General features: G+C 53.0%; 1 protein-coding gene across 1 annotated transcript in view; it reads left to right on the top strand.

Moving 5' to 3' along the window:
* Positions 1–15,731, top strand: part of LOC121284739 (collagen alpha-1(XVIII) chain-like) — a 224,916-nt gene that overhangs the window by 53,616 nt on the left and 155,569 nt on the right. The window contains exons 6-8 of the mRNA XM_041200291.1: positions 3,812–3,962; positions 14,516–14,781; positions 14,867–15,208. Coding sequence (XP_041056225.1) covers positions 3,812–3,962; positions 14,516–14,781; positions 14,867–15,208 — 759 coding nt within the window. The remainder of the gene's footprint in view (positions 1–3,811; positions 3,963–14,515; positions 14,782–14,866; positions 15,209–15,731) is intronic.

Raw genomic sequence — 15,731 nt, 5'->3', positions numbered from 1 at the left:
GAAGGGAACCCTGGCAACTGAATGGGGAAGGGAATTCCGGAATCGGGAAAGGCGGCGGGAATCCCGGAATCAGAACGGGGGCAGGAATCCTGGAATCAGAATGGGGGCTGGAATCCGGGAATCGGGAATGGGGCTTCGAATCCTGGAATCGGAAATGGGGTCTGGAATCTTGGAATTGAGTCCCGCCCGCCATTTTTGCATGGCTCTGGAATCGTCCCAACCCTCGGAAAACGAGGCCGCTAACTCCGGGCTGAATCTTCCGAGGAGTGAGGATTATTGTTGGATTGCCCGTCCGCTCTTTATTTCAAATAGCGCCAGAGACCTGGGAGCTCTGCAGTAAGGCGGAGTGAACCTGTTCTTGGAGACCTTATTCGTAGGACAGGACAGTCGGGGGAAGCCTCGCCAAGTCCTCTTTTCATGGCAGGAGTTGCCGCAGTTTTGTAAGTCCCCGACCACTAGCACACTGAAAACTTTGGGATATTTAAATAACTTCCCGGTGTGTTGGCGAATGAGTGTGAGTGAGATGAATGGGTAGAGTTTCAGGGAGGGCGGGTGGGTGGGTGGGCGAGTGGGCGAGTGGCAGGGTGGGCGGGTGGGCGAGTGGGCGGTGGGCGAGCGGGTGAGTGGCAGGGTGGGTGAGTGGGTGGTGGGCGGTAGGCGAGTGGGTGGTGGGTGAGTGGCAGGGTGGGTGAGTGGCAGGGTGGGCGAGTGGCAGGGTGGGTGAGTGGGTGGTGGGCGAGTGGCAGGGTGGGCGGTGGGCAAGTGGGTGGTGGGCGAGTGGGCGAGTGGGTGGGTGGGTGGGTGAGTGGCAGGGTGGGTGGTAAGTGTGCCAGTTGCGTAGGGTGTCAGGGTGGTAGGATAGTAGGTAGCAGGGTGGGTGAGGTCAGATCAGGCTGGGTCGGGGTGGGGGGGAGGTCGGAGGGTCAGAGGTGGTGGTGGGGGGGGAGCTGGAGGGGTGTCAGTTCTGTACTTACACCGGAGTTAGAGGTTGATTTTGTTTTCCCCTGTTTGATATTTCCGGAACACTCTGACGTTTCCGACTCTGAGTTGGAGACGTTTTCGGAAGGTCCGGGGAGCAGGAGAGCTGCCTATCGGAGGTGGAAACTTCCTGGGCAATTCCCGCAGAGTCCTCTGGGGTACCTCCTGGAGGGGTAAGACCCCCACCCCCCCCACCACCCCCCCCTCCCACCTCACCCCCACACACCTCCCCCAGGGACTGGAAGATCTGGGCCTCTGTCTCCCTCTCTCCCTCTCTCTCTCTCTCTCTGCAAGGCACTGCCAGATCTGCGGAATATTTCCAGCACTTTCTGTCCTTAACTTCAGAATTCCGGCATCGGAAGTATTTTACTTTCCTGCATGAATACCGGCCTTTCTTTCTGCCTTTGACACTTGCTGATGCTCTGGGGCCGCCTGGACTTCCTCAGTTGCAGCACCCGATGTAGATCTGCTGGTGTGCAGGCTGCGGTGACAATACTAAGTAGGGAAAGTGAAAGTGCGGTTGACAGATCGATTGGGTCAAGCGCAGTTGAACCCTCAAAGCAGGGTTTTACGGCCCACCTGACTGGATGGATTGATACTGTATGAAAGACCTGTTCAAATCCTGTCCCGCAGCTGCATTCCTTGGGACAATGCCCCGCTTTAGGCCAGTTGAACCCCTTGACCCGGTGAGGCCAAAGTGCAGGTTGTGTATTGTTCAGCCTCTGCCGGCCCAGGTCACGCACTGACTCTCTGTTGCTAGGCGGATGACAGGCCTGCACTTGAACCCGGCTAGAACCTTCTGGCTCCCCTTCCCCCGCTTCGATATCCGGTTGGAGGCCCATCGTCATGCTTCAGTGGGGGTGGGGGGTTGGTGGGGGGGGTGGGGGGGGGGGGGGGGGGGTGGGTGCAGGGGGTGGGGGTGTAGTAGTGGGGGTGTGGGGTTGGGGGGGGTGATGCTCTCACCTCTGAGTCAGGAGGTTTTGAGTTCAAGTCTCACTCCAGTGAGTTGGAGTCTGAAGGGGCGCTGAGGGAGTGCTGCACTGTCAGTTGTGCTGTCTTTCAGGTGAGACCCTGGCTGCCTCCTCAGGTGCATGTGAAAGATCCCACAGTGTCACTCTGAAGAAGAGCGGAGGTTTGGGGGGGGGGGGGTGGGCGGAGTTCTCCCCAGTGTCTTGGCCAATCTTTACCCCACCAGCAATGTAACTGAACCAGATTATCTGCCGGTTATCACATTGCTATTCATGGGATCTTGCTGTGCAGCATTTGGCGGCTAGATTTCCTGCATTACAGCAGTGACTACATTTTGAAAAAGTGCTTCGTTGGATGTGAAGTGTGTTGGGGATTCTCTGCTCAGAAAGGGGCTATCGAAATGCATGTTTCTCTCTCCTAACACCCCTTTGAGTGATTTCGGTCCATTCTACACAAACCTCCTTCCCCTCCCCTCCACTCCCCTCCCTCCCACTGCCCTCCCCCCACTCCCCTCCACTTCCCACCTCCCTTCCCTCTTCTCCCCTGCCCCCTCCCTCCTCCTTCCTCCCTCACTCCCTCACTCTGTCCTTCCCTTTCTTTCTCCTTTCCTCCCACATTTTCCCCTCCCTCCTCACCCATCCCCTTTCCTCCCCTCCCCTTTCCTCCCCTCCCCTTTCCTCCCCTCCCCTCCCCTTTCCTCCCCTCCCCTTTCCTCCCCTCCCCCTTTCCTCCCTCCCTTCCACACTCCTCCTTTCCCTCCCCTCCTTTCATCCTCTCCCTCACTTCCCCTCCTCCTCTATTTCCCTCCTCTATTTCCCTCCCTCTTTCTCTATTTCCCTCCCTCTCTCCACTCCCTCCCCTTCCCTCTCCTTCCCTACCCTCCCCTCCTCTGCCCTCCCCTCCCCTGCCCTCCCCTGCCCTCTCCTTCCCTCCCCTCCCCTCTCCTTCCCTCCCCTCCCTCTCCTTCCCTCCCCTCCCTCTCCTTTCCTCCCCTCCCCTCTCCTTCCCTCCCCTCTCTTTCCTTCCCCTCTCTTCCTTCCCATCTCTTCCCTCCGCCCTCCCTTTCCCTCCTCCTTCCCTCCCCTCCTCTTCCTTCCTCCCCTCCTTTCCTCCCTCCCCCTCTCCCTCCCTCTATACATTCTCCCTCCTCTCAGTCGCTCCCTCCTTCCTTCCCTCATCTCCCTTCTCTCCCTTCCCTTCTCCCTCCTCTCTCCTCTCTCCTCCCTAGTCTCTCCTCCCTCCTCTCTTGCCCCTCCTCTTCTCCCTCCTCTTCTCCCTCCTCTTCTCCCTCCTCTTCTCCCTCCCTCCTCTCCTCCCTCCTCTCCTCCCTCCTCTCGTCCTCCCCCCTCTCCTCACTTCCTTTCCTTCCTCCTTTCCTAGTTGTACAGAAATGCAACGGCCTCACTGGCTGGTCCAGCATTTATTTCCCATCCCTAATTGCCCCTTGAGAAGGTGGTGGTGAGCTGCCTTCTTGAACTGCTGCAGTCCATGTGGTGTAGGTACACCCACAGTGCTGTTAGGGAGGGAGTTCCAGGATTTTGACCCAGCAACAGTGAAGGGACGGAGATATATTTCCAAGTCGGGATGAGTTTGTAGGTGAAGGTGTTCCCATGCAGATGTTGCAGTCTTACCTCCTCGAAGCGGAGGTTGTGGGTTTGGGAAGTGGTACCAGTTACTGCAGTGCCTGTTGTAGAAGGTACACACTGCAGTCACAGTGCACTAGTGGCAGAGGGATTGAAGTTGGCATTGACTTGTTGAAGGTTACTCCGAGGTTAAAGACACTGAGCCAACCACTCTCCCTTTCCCTCTCTCCATAAAGAAACTCACTCCTTAAACAAGCTCTGTGTGTGTTTTTTTTTTGCAGGTGACTCCTCCTTCACATCATCTCCCAGAATTCCCACCGGTTCGCCCTCCTCCCATCACGGTCGATCGGAATATCCCCAAACTTGACAGCGCGCCTTTCAAACCGGCTGAGGAGAACGGCAAATGGACCCGCGTCTCAGTGGGGGCGGGAGGTAGGACATCTTGGTTTGACCCTGCACAGAACCGCGCCTTAGGCTTCTTCACTCTTGTTTGACCCCGCAGCAGATCAGGAGGCCCAGCTCTGTAACGCCGCCCAGCCTCCCACCACACTGCCCTTCCCCGCCTCATCTGCTGCTGAAACTTCCATCCATATGGTCACCCCCAACTAAACGGTTCCAATGGTCATGCGAACGTACAGATTAGGAGCAGGAAGAGGCCACTCAGCCCCTCGAGCCTGCTCCACCCTTCAGTAAGGTCATGGCTGATCTGAATGGTATCTCAACCCCCCATTCCTGCCTACCCCCGATAACCTTTCACCCCCCCTTGTTAATCAAGAATCTATCTAACTCTGCCTTAAAAATATTCAAAGCCCCTGCTTCCACTACTTTTTGAGTTCCAAAGACTCATAACCCTCAGAGAAAAAAATTCTCCTCATCTCCGTCTTAAATGAGCGACCCCTTATTTTTAAACAGTTACCCTAGTTCTAGATTCTCCCACAAAAGTGAACATCCTCTCCACACCCACCCTGTCAAGAGCCGTCAGGATCTTAAAGGTTTCAATTAAGTCGCCTCTTACTCTTCTAAACTCCAGTGGCCTAACCTGTCCAGACTTCCCTCATAAGACAAGCTGCCCATTCCTGGTATTAGTCTGGCAAACCATCTCTGAACCGTTTCCAATGCATTTACACCCTTTGTTAAATAAGGAGACCAATACTGTACCCAGTGCTCCAGATGTGGTCTCACCAATGCCCTGTACAACTGAAGCATAACCTCCCTACTTTTGTAATCAATTCCCCTCACAATAAATAGTAACATTATTAGCTTTCCTAATTACCTGTTGTACCTGCATACTAACCTTTTGTGATTCATGCACTAGGACACCCAGATCCCTCTGAATCTCTGAGCTCTGCAATCTCTCACCGTTTAGATAAGCTTTGTTTTATTCTTCCCTCCAAAATGAACGATTTCACATTTGCCCACATTATACTCCATTTGCCAGATCTTTGCCCACTCACCTTAACTTATCTATATCACTTTGTTGCCTCCTAACGCCCTCTTCACAACTTACTTTCCTACTTATCTTTGTGTTGCCATACCTTCGGTCCCTTCATCCAAGTCATTTATATGATTGGTAGGAAGCTGAGCTCCCAGCACTGCTCACTGTGCACACTGCTCGTCACATCCTGCCAACCTGAAAAAGACCCATTTATGCCTACTCTCTGCTTCCTGTTAGCTAGCCAGTCTTCTATCCATGCCAGTATGTTACTGCCTACACCATGAGCTTTTATTTTCCGCAGTAACCTTTGAAGTGGCACCTTATCAAATGCCTTCTGGAAATCCAAGTACAGCACATCCACCAGTTCCCCTTTATTCACAGCACATGTGGCTCCTTCACAGAATTCCAATAAGTTAGTTAAACATAATTTCCCTTTTACGCAGCCATGTTGTGAGGGTGTCTAAGGGGAATCAGAGAGGAGAGCTGGTTATATTTGATAGCTATTATTATGGGCAAGTTGGGCTAGTACTCATTAGAGTTTCGAAGAATGAGAGGTGGCCTTATTGAAACAAGTAAGGTTCTGAGGGGGCTTGATGGGGTGAGAAGATATTTCTCCCCCCCACCATGGGGGAATCTAGAACTAGGGGGCACAGTTTCAGAATAAAGTCTCTCCTATTGGAGATGGAGATGAGGAGGAATTTCTTCTCTCGGAGGGGCGTTAGTCTGTGGAGTTCTCTTCCTCAGAATGCAGTGGAGGCTGGGTCGCTGAATATATCCCAGGCTGAATTAGATTTTTGATCGAGAAAGGAGGGCAGACAGGAGACTGGAGCTGAAACCATAATCAGACCAGCCATGATCTTATCGAATGGCGGAGCAGACTCAAGGGGCCGAATGGCCTCCTCCTGTTCCTTACGTCCTTATGAAACATGGGCCACTCGCACTGACCCCTGCGTCAATCACTGGCTTATCTACAAAAGGGTAAATGGGTCTGAACAGGTGGCAACTAGCCCAGGGTTCAGTGACCCGCAGCTCAGGGGGCCCATGCAGCTCTTTACTACCCTCACTTACAGTTCCCAACCTTTTCCAGTTGTACTGCATTAACATGAAAAATACAATCCAGTCAGGACAAGTAAGGGCTGTGTTTACATTGTGAGGGTAAAAACAAACCATGCTGCTGCACCCTATAGTTTCATGTGATTATTTTAACAAATATCACCACCCTCTGACTAAACCTGTTTGAGTGTTGCGGCTAAACTGTGGTTGTAGATAATTTTTAAAAACTGATTTAACAGGGTGTGGGTGTCGCTGGCTAGGCCAGCATTTACCACCCATCCCTAATTGCCCCTTGAGAAGGTGGTGGTGAGCTGCCTTCTTGAACCGCTGCAGTCCCATGTGGTGTAGGTACACCCACAGTGCTGTTAGGGAGGGAGTTCCAGGATTTTGACCCAGCGACAGTGAAGGAACGGCCTATATATTTCCAAGTCAGGATGGTGAGTGACTTGGAGGGGAACTTCCAGGTGGTGGTGTTCCCATGTATCTGCTGCCCTTGACCTTCTAGATGGTAGTGGTCATAGGTTTGGAAGGTGCTGTCTAAGGAGCCTTGGTGAGATGCTGCAGTGCATCTTGTAGATGGTACACACTGCTGCTACTGTGCATTGGTGGTGAAGGGAGTGAATGTTTGTGGATGTGGTGCCAATCAAGCGGGGCTGCTTTGTCCAGGATGGTGTCAAGCTTCCTAAATGTTGTTGCAGCCTATATGCAGGTACAACAAATAATTAGGAGGTTATGCTTCAGTTGTACAGGGCACCAGTGAGACCACATCTGAAGTATTGTGTACAGTTTTGGTCTCCTTATTTAAAGAAGGATGTAAATGTGTTGGAAGCAGTTCAGAGAAGGTTTACTAAACTCATACCTGAAATGGGTGGGTTGTCCTATGAGGAAAGGTTAGACAGGCTAGGCTTGTATCCACTGGAGTTTAGAAGAGTAAGAGGCTACTTAATTGAAACCTTTAAGATCCTGAAGGGTCTTGACAGGGTGGATGTGGAGAGGATGTTTCCTCTTGTGGGAGAATCTAGAACTAGGGGTTATGGTTAAAAACAAGGGATCACCCATTTACAACAGAAATGAGGAGAATTTTTTTCTCTGAAGGTGATTGTTTGGAACTCCCTTCCTGAAAAGGCAATGGAAGCAGAGTCTTTGACTATTTTTAAGGCAGGAATAGATAGATTCCTGATTAACAAGGGGGTGAAAGGTTATGGGGGGTCGGCAGGAATGTGGGGTTGAGGATACAATCAGATCAGCCACGACCTTATTGAATGGCTGGAGGGGTTGAATGGCTTACTCCTGCCCCTAATTCGTACGTTAGTACGTTTGAATGTCTTTGGGTTCAAGAAACAAGTCTTGAGCTTTGTAACCATTATTATTTCTAATGTACCTGAGACGATAAAGTCTCCTGATTGTGCTGTTAGACACTTATCCTCATCACAAACCAATGGCTGAAAGAATTGCCTGGATTCTATGTGAATTGACGTGTGTGTTAATGGTGATGTTACTGATAAAATTATAGGGAAAAGGAAGCCAAGAAATGCGATAGTTCAGTGTTGTGCCTATTTTAATTTTGATCCTTTCTCACTGACGCTCAAAATCAACCCACGGAATTTTCTTATAAATGTAAATTATGCGCTCTAGGCAATTGGCCAAATATTTGGTTTCGCGTGTTGAACGTGATGTACAGGACAGGTTTCTGACTTGAAACAGATAACTTTTATTACCAAGCTCATTAAGAAGCTATAGGCTTGAACCAGGTCCATGGCCAGGAAGCTCCCACCCACTGGGTTACCCGCGCTTGGGGCTCGTTCGTCAGTCCAGTCAAGTGACCTCCGCTGAGGGTGCGGGTAGGGAAGGTTATCCCGACAGCCACTACATTCAGGAATGACAAATTTTCACCTTGCCCCCCCCCTCCCAGTCGTTCTTATTTCAAGTGGATTCCTTATATAAAAGGCTCCGTGGGTCAAAGAGTTTGCCAAATCCTGGTCTGGCCTCTCTGTCAGTGCCGCTGGAGGCCTAGCTCACTCTCGCTGTTTCTTTATCCTTCCATGGGGTGTGGGGTGTCGCTGGCAAGGCCAGCATTTGTTGCCCCCTCCCCAACTGCCCTCGAGCTGAGGGGCCTGCCAGTCCATCGGAGAGGGCGACAGAGTCAACCACATGGCTGAGGGCCTGGAGTCACGTGCAGGCCAGACCTACAGAAAGGAGGGCTGGTTACATTCAACAGGGAGGCCTTGAGTCATTATCGTGGGCAGGTTGGGCCTGTACCGATTGGAGTTTAGAAGAACGAGGGGCGACCTTAATGATACACGTAAGGTCCTGAGGGGGTGAGGGGAGAAGGGGTGGTGGATGTTTCCCCTCATGGGGGAATCTAGAACGAGGGGACACAGTTTCACAATAAGGTCCTCTCCCATTGAAGACGGAGACGAGGAGGAATTTCTCCTCTCAGAGGGTCGACTGTCGTTGGAATTCTCTTCCCCAGAGCAAAGTGGCGGCTGGGGTCACGGGAAATATTCAGGCTGAGTTAGGTTTCTGATCGACAAGTTATGTTTTATTCTTGGGTAAATGATTCATTGGCCAACCGATCTCTAACTGCACGCCTTCCTATGTTCTCATCAATTGCTGCTTGCAACCAACAATGGGAAGAGACTGATGTAAGAATAAACTGTGATGGTTTATTGAGATATAAGGCAGAGCACCAGATCATACGTGCTCACTCAGAAACCTCCAGAACTAGGCTTACAGCTCCCAGTTTGCCCCGCGCTGTACAGTGATTCGTCAGCGCTGTCACATGATCAGTACACTTGCATTCTCTTAAAGGGACAGGACACCTCACATTATCACAGTAAGGATGGCAGATTTCCTTCCCTAAAGGGCATCAGTGAACCAAATGGGTTTTTAACAATAATAGACAATAGTTTCATGGTCACTATTTCTGGGATTAGCTTTCAATTCCAGATTTTATTAATTGAATTTAAATTCCACAAACTGCCATGGTGGGATTCGAGCCCCAGACCATTCAATTGGGCTTCTGGATGACTAGCCCAGTGATATTACCACTACAGCACTTGTCTCTCTCCCCCCTCACTGTCCCAGTGCTCTCTACAGTGGTGTTGCTGGCAGGCGAGTGGGCTTATTTTGTGCTTGCTGTGAGATGAAGGGGAATCTGGGAGAGGCAGCAGCTGCTGTGTTGTGTGTGGTTTGGCTACTCTCTGCAGAGAGAGGAGTGTCCTGTAACCTGAGCTAGCCAAGCTGTACAGATTAATCAGCGCCTTTGTATTTGAACCCCCTCTTCACTCACCTGTCTCGCTCTCTATGTTCCTCAAACATTGGAACACATCTTCATTAAACTGCTTGTTGTCCAGCAATATCGCAGCAAAAATAATTGTGCTCCCAGTGATTAGCAGATTGTGTTTGGACTCGAAACTGAAATGTGGTGAACTGAAATTAGGCCTGATGGCCAAACTTTCATTCCTCTCTCTCTCTCTCTCTCTCCCTCCCTCGACCTCTCTCTCAATCTCCCTCCCTCCATCTGTCTCTATCTCTATCTCTGTGACTCCGCACAGAGGGAGTGCTACACTGTCAGAAGTGCCACCTTCCGGACAAGACTGAGACATCACCTGTAAAAGGCCCGTTGTATTATTTCTGTCAGGTGTGGCTCAGTCAGTAACACACTCGCCTCTGAGTTAGCAGGTTCTGGGTTCTAGTCCCACTCCAGGACAAACAGCCCAGTGCTGCACTGAGGTAGTGCTGCACTGTTGGAGAGACCACCTTTCAGATGGGAGGTTTGTTTTTAATTCGTCCGCAGGATGTGGGCGACACTGGCTGGACCCATTTATTGCCCATCCCTAATTGCCCCTTGAGAAGGTGGTGGTGACCTGCCTTCTTGAATCGCTGCAGTCCCATGTGGTGTAGGTACACCCACAGTGCTGTTAGGGAGGGAGTTCCAGGATTTTGACCCAGTGACAGTGAAGGAACGGCCGATATATTTCCAAGTCAGGATGGTGAGTGACTTGGAGGGGAACTTCCAGGCGGTGGTGTTCCCATCTGTCTAATTTCAGTTCACCACATTTCAGTTTCGAGTCCAAACACAATCTGCTAATCACCGGGAGCTCAATTATTTTTGTTGCGATATTGCTGGACAACAAGCAGTTTAATGAAGATGTGTTCCAATGTTTGAGGAACACTGCTGTTCTAGAAGGTAGTGGTCGTGGGTTTGGAAGGTGCTGTCTAAGGAGCCTTGGTGAGTTCTTACAGTGCATCTTGTAGATGGTACACACACTGCTGCTACTGTGTGTCGGTGGTGGAGGGAGTGAATGTTTGTGGATGTGATACCAATGAAGCGGGGCTGCTTTGTCCCGGATGGTGTCAAGCTTCTTGAGTGTTGTGGGAGCCGCACTCATCCAGGCAAGTGGGGAGTATTCCATCACACTCCTGACTTGTGCCTTGTAGATGGTGGACAGGCTTTGGGGAGTCAAGAGGTGAGTTACCTGCTGCAGGATTCCCAGCCTCTGACCTGCTCTTGTAGCCACAGTATTTATATGGCTGGTCCAGTTCAGTTTCTGGACAATGCCCCCAAGGATGTTGATAGTGGGGGATTAAGCGATGGGAATGTCATTGAACATGAAGGGGTGAAACCCCAGTGGGTGTAAAGTAATCCATGGCACCATTTTGAAGACGAGCACCCTGATGTCATGGTCCTCAAACAACAGCTCAGGAACAGATTACCTGCTCACGGTGACACAGCTGCTTGTGGGATCCTGCTGTGCGCAGATCGGCTACCTACATCACAGCAGCGACTACACTTCGAAAGGCGCGTCATTGGCTGTAAAACGCTTTGCGGGGTTGCGAAAGGTGCTACGTAAATGCAAGTCTTGCTTTATGTTGGAGCTGCATGCGTTTTTGGTGCAGTAAAAGCTGTGACCTTGGGAACTGCCGGGGAGAACCGGGTAGGGGGGGGTTGGTGTGGTTCACACACCACGTGGGACACCCGAGAGCGGGAGCGTGACCCCTGGTGTAACAAGGTCAGGGATGCTGGGCCTGTGTCTCCTGGGCTGATGGATGTGGTTCCAAACCTTCGGCTGTGGCATTGTGGAGTTGCAGCGCCATGCAGTGGCAGAAAGCAGAAGTGCGGAGCCAGGCAAACCATTGTGCGGAGGGAAGTCCATTGGAGTGTGAGCATCAGCTGGAGTGTGCAAGGAGGCTGAGTAGCTGGCAATGTTCAACTATTAATGAGTGGTTTTCTGTAACATTCTCCTGGGACATCGCCCCCTCCCAGAAGCAGTGAACGCCGCTCAGCGTCCTGGGTGATGATATTGGGGGTAAGGCAGGGGGGAAACGATCACAATTGACCCTGATCCTCAATTCACACCTGGACTGGGAGGTTTGAAGGCTAGAGGGGCTGAATGGCCTACTCCTGCTCCTAATTCATACGTTAGTACGTTTGAATGTCTTTGGGTTCAAGAAACAAGTCTTAAGCTTTGTAACCGTTATTATTTCTAATGTACCTGAGACAATAAAGTCTCTCCCAGATTCCCCTTCATCTCACAGCAAGCACAAAATAAGCCCACTCTCTCTCCCTCGGCCTCTCTCTCAATCTCCCTCACTCCATCTGTCTCTATCTCTATCTCTGTGTCTCCGCACAGAGGGAGTGCTACACTGTCAGAAGTGCCACCTTCCGGACAAGACTGAGACATCACCTGTAAAAGGCCCGTTGTATTATTTCTGTCAGGTGTGGCTCAGTCAGTAACACACTCGCCTCTGAGTTAGCAGGTTCTGGGTTCTAGTCCCACTCCAGAACAAACAGTCCAGTGCTGTACAGAGGCAGTGCTGCACTGTTGGAGAGACCACCTTTCAGATGGGAGGTTTGTTTTTAATTCGTCCGCAGGATGTGGGCGACACTGGCTGGGCCAGAATTTATTGCCCATCTCTAATTGCCCCTTGAGAATGTGGTGGTGAGCTGCCTTCTTGAACCACTGCACTACCTGTGGTGTAGGTACACCCACAGTGCTGTTAGGGAGGGAGTTCCAGGATTTTGACCCAGTGACAGTGAAGGAACGGCCGATATATTTCCAAGTCAGGATAGTGATTGACTTGGAGGGGAACTTCCAGGCGGTGGTGTTCCCATCTGTCTAATTTCAGTTCACCACATTTCAGTTTCGAGTCCAAACACAATCTGCTAATCACCAGGAGCACAATTATTTTTGTTGCGATATTGCTGGACAACAAGCAGTTTAATGAAGATGTGTTCCAATGTTTGAGGAACACTGCTGTTCTAGAAGGTAGTGGTCATGGGTTGGGAAGGTGCTGTCTAAGGAGCCTTGGTGAGTTCTTACAGTGCATCTTGTAGATGGTACACACACTGCTGCTACTGTGTGTCGGTGGTGGAGGGAGTGAATGTTTGTGGATGTGATACCAATGAAGCGGGGCTGCTTTGTCCCGGATGGTGTCGAGCTTCTTGAGTGTTGTGGGAGCCGCACTCATCCAGGCAAGTGGGGAGTATTCCATCACACTCCTGACTTGTGCCTTGTAGGTGGTGGACAGGCTTTAGCTGTGACCTTGGGAACTGCCGGGGAGAACCGGGTAGGGGGGGGTTGGTGTGGTTCACACACCACGTGGGACACCCGAGAGCGGGAGCGTGACCCCTGGTGTAACAAGGTCAGGGATGCTGGGCCTGTGTCTCCTGGGCTGATGGATGTGGTTCCAAACCTTCGGCTGTGGCATTGTGGAGTTGCAGCGCCATGCAGTGGCAGAAAGCAGAAGTGCGGAGCCAGGCCAACCATTGTGCGGAGGGAAGTCCATTGGAGTGTGAGCATCAGCTGGAGTGTGCAAGGAGGCTGAGTAGCTGGCAATGTTCAACTATTAATGAGTGGTTTTCTGTAACATTCTCCTGGGACATCGCCCCCTCCCAGAAGCAGTGAACGCCGCTCAGCGGACTGGGCGATGATATCGGGGGTAAGGCAGGGGGGAAACAATCACAATCGAGCCTGATCCTCAACTGGACCCGGAGATTTCCCGGCAGCCTCACCTCTCCCTGTGTTCCCGCTGCCGACAGTCCCGGTGAATTCCGTCCCCGCTCCAGCCCCTGCACTGGCCGAGTTGCCCATTCTCATCCGGGGAAGGTGGAGCTGTCAGAACCCGCATTCGTATGGCCGCCTTTCACGACCCCCGGGTGGGGGGTGGGGGGGGGGGGTGGTGGTGGTCCCGAAATGCGCTTCGCAGCCAATGAGGCTTGGCCGCTGACTTCATGACGGCGTGGCGACAAAGGGCCGTTCGTTCGGGCACAGCAAGACCCCGCCAGCAGCCCTTGCGACCCTGACCCCGCTAAACCCTGTTTCGGGTGATGTCGGTCGCGGGCTGGACATTGGGGCCAGGATGACGCATTGGCTTGTGTTTAAAATGGCAGCCGCGGTGGGGAGGGTGGGGTGTGGGGGGAGGTGGCAGGTAGTGGGGGACGCGCAGAGGCTAGAATCGGAGGAAAGTCCTCGTCCTCGAGAACAGGATTTGATGGGCAGATGGGACGCGGCGTGAATTAGAAAAAGGGACAGCAGAGTGTTAGAGGCACTAATGTTCACGGAGGGCGGAACTCCAACAGGAAAGAGTGTCGGAATTATCTTGGCCTTTATCACAGGGGGATTGGAATACAAGAATAATGAAGTCTTGCTACACTTGCACAGGGTTTTGGTGGAATAGTGTGTGCCGTTTGGGTCTCCACATTTGAGAAAGGGTAATACTTGCATTGGAGGTGGTGCAGTGAATATTCACTAGATTGGTCTCTGAGATGAGGGGGTTGTCCTGTGACAAGAGGCTGAGTGAATTGGGTCTATATTCTCTGGAGTTTAGAAGAATGAGAGGCGATCCCATTGAAAGGTAGAAGGTTCTGAAAGGGTTTGATAGGGTGGATACCGAGAGGTTGTTTCCACTGGTCGGGGAGTCTGTAAAACACAGGGACACAGTCTCAGGATAAGGAGCTGGTCACTTAGGACTGAGACGAGGAGAAATGATTTCGCTCATAGGACTGTGAATCCTTGGAATTCTCTACCCCAGAGGGTTGTGGATTCTCCATCGTTGAATACGTTTAAGGCTGGGATAGACAGATTTTTTTGGTCTCCCAGGGTTTTAAAGGATATGGGGAGCGGGTGGGAAAATGGAGATGAAGCCTTAGGTCAGCCATGATCGTATCAAATGGCAGAGCAGGCTTGAGGGGCCGAATGGTCTACTCCTGCTCCTATCCCTTAAGCTCTAACGTCAATCTAGAGGTAACAAAGAGACGGATTCGAAGCTGACACTAAGAGAGTTGCCACACAGAGTGTGGCTGAGGTTACTTGTGGAGACTGAGCTCTGATCGAGCCAATGCTTACAGGCCAGGCTTGGACCAGGGGCCATTGGCCGAGGGAGGTTGGCTCTTCAGTGTTGTCTTGTCACGGAGCGCGCAGCCGCTGCGGGTCGCCGAGCCTCGAATGGAGGGCAATCTCTTGATTTGGCTGTTCTCTTTTTTCCCCCGAAGACTCCGGAGGAGAGAGTGGGAGTCGGGTGCACAGCAGAGCGAAAGGTGACAGCGGCCCTGGTCTCGGTACAGCCGCTGTGGTCAGAGGAGAGAAGGTAGGTGTGAAATGGGCCTACCCAGGACAGGCTGCTGCCCGTCGGCTCACTATTTCCCGGCCCGGGTTGGGGGTGGGGCTGCCCGTCGCTGGCTGTTGCCCGGAGGTGGCCCCACCCCCCACCTTGAGTCTGTTTGGTGTGGGACTGGAGTCACATATAGGCCCAGATGGGGTACGGCTTCCTCTCCGGAAGAGCGTTAGTCAAGCAGTTTTCTTCTGCTTAAACACAGCCTCATGTTCGCTCTCGCTGGCCCCAGGTGGGGTTTTTTTTTTTTGGGGGGATTGTGGCCGGAATCTCGGACTTAACCCCGTCGGCTGGACATCCAGCGAAGCCCCCGCGTCGCCTCTGTGCGGGAGGGCCCGCCACACCTTGTGAGTGCCGCTCGGGCACCTCGCAGGCCAGCAGTGGGTGGGCCATCCCCCACCCCCCCCCAACTGAGGACCCAGAGGCGGAAGCCCCGCCTTGCCGAGGGCTGACGGCCAATCAGGAGCTGCACGGCTCCTCTGTGCTCAGTGGTGCCACCGGGCAGGCGGTGGCTGCTGCCGGTATGACACCCGCCCCAGGTCTCGGCTCGAGGAGGAACCCAGGCGCAGGTGAAGTATGGGGAGATGAATGAGGAGGGATGGTGGGGGATGGGTGGAGGGGTGGGGGGGAGGGATGGTAGCAGGGATGGGGGGTTGGGGGGATGGTGGGGGGTGGAGGTGGGGGAGGGATGGGGGCATGAGTGGGGGGATGGGTGGGGGGATGGTGGGGGAGTGGAGGGGTGGTGGGAGGTGGGGGGAGAGTGGGGGATGGGAGGATGGTGGGGATGGGAGGATGGTAGGAGGGATGGGGGTGGGGAGATGGTGGGGGGTGGGGAGGTGGGGGGGGTGATGGGGGTGTGGGGGGGATGTGGGGGGATGGTGGGGGGGGTGATGGGGGTGTGGGGGGGTGATGGGGGTGTGGGGGGGTGATGGGGGTGTGGGGGGGATGGTGGTGTGGGGGGGGTGATGGGGGTGTGGGGGGATGGTGGTGGGGGGGTGATGGGGGTGTGGGGGGATGGTGGTGGGGGTGTGGGGGGGGGATGGTGGTGGGGGGGTGATGGGGGTGTGGGGGGGGGGGTGATGGGGGTGTGGGGGGGG

Source organism: Carcharodon carcharias, chromosome 12, assembly GCF_017639515.1.
Source record: "Carcharodon carcharias isolate sCarCar2 chromosome 12, sCarCar2.pri, whole genome shotgun sequence".
Lineage (NCBI taxonomy): Eukaryota > Metazoa > Chordata > Chondrichthyes > Lamniformes > Lamnidae > Carcharodon > Carcharodon carcharias.
The sequence above is the reverse complement of the archived record's forward strand: the minus strand, read 5'-3'. Positions and strand labels throughout refer to the sequence as shown.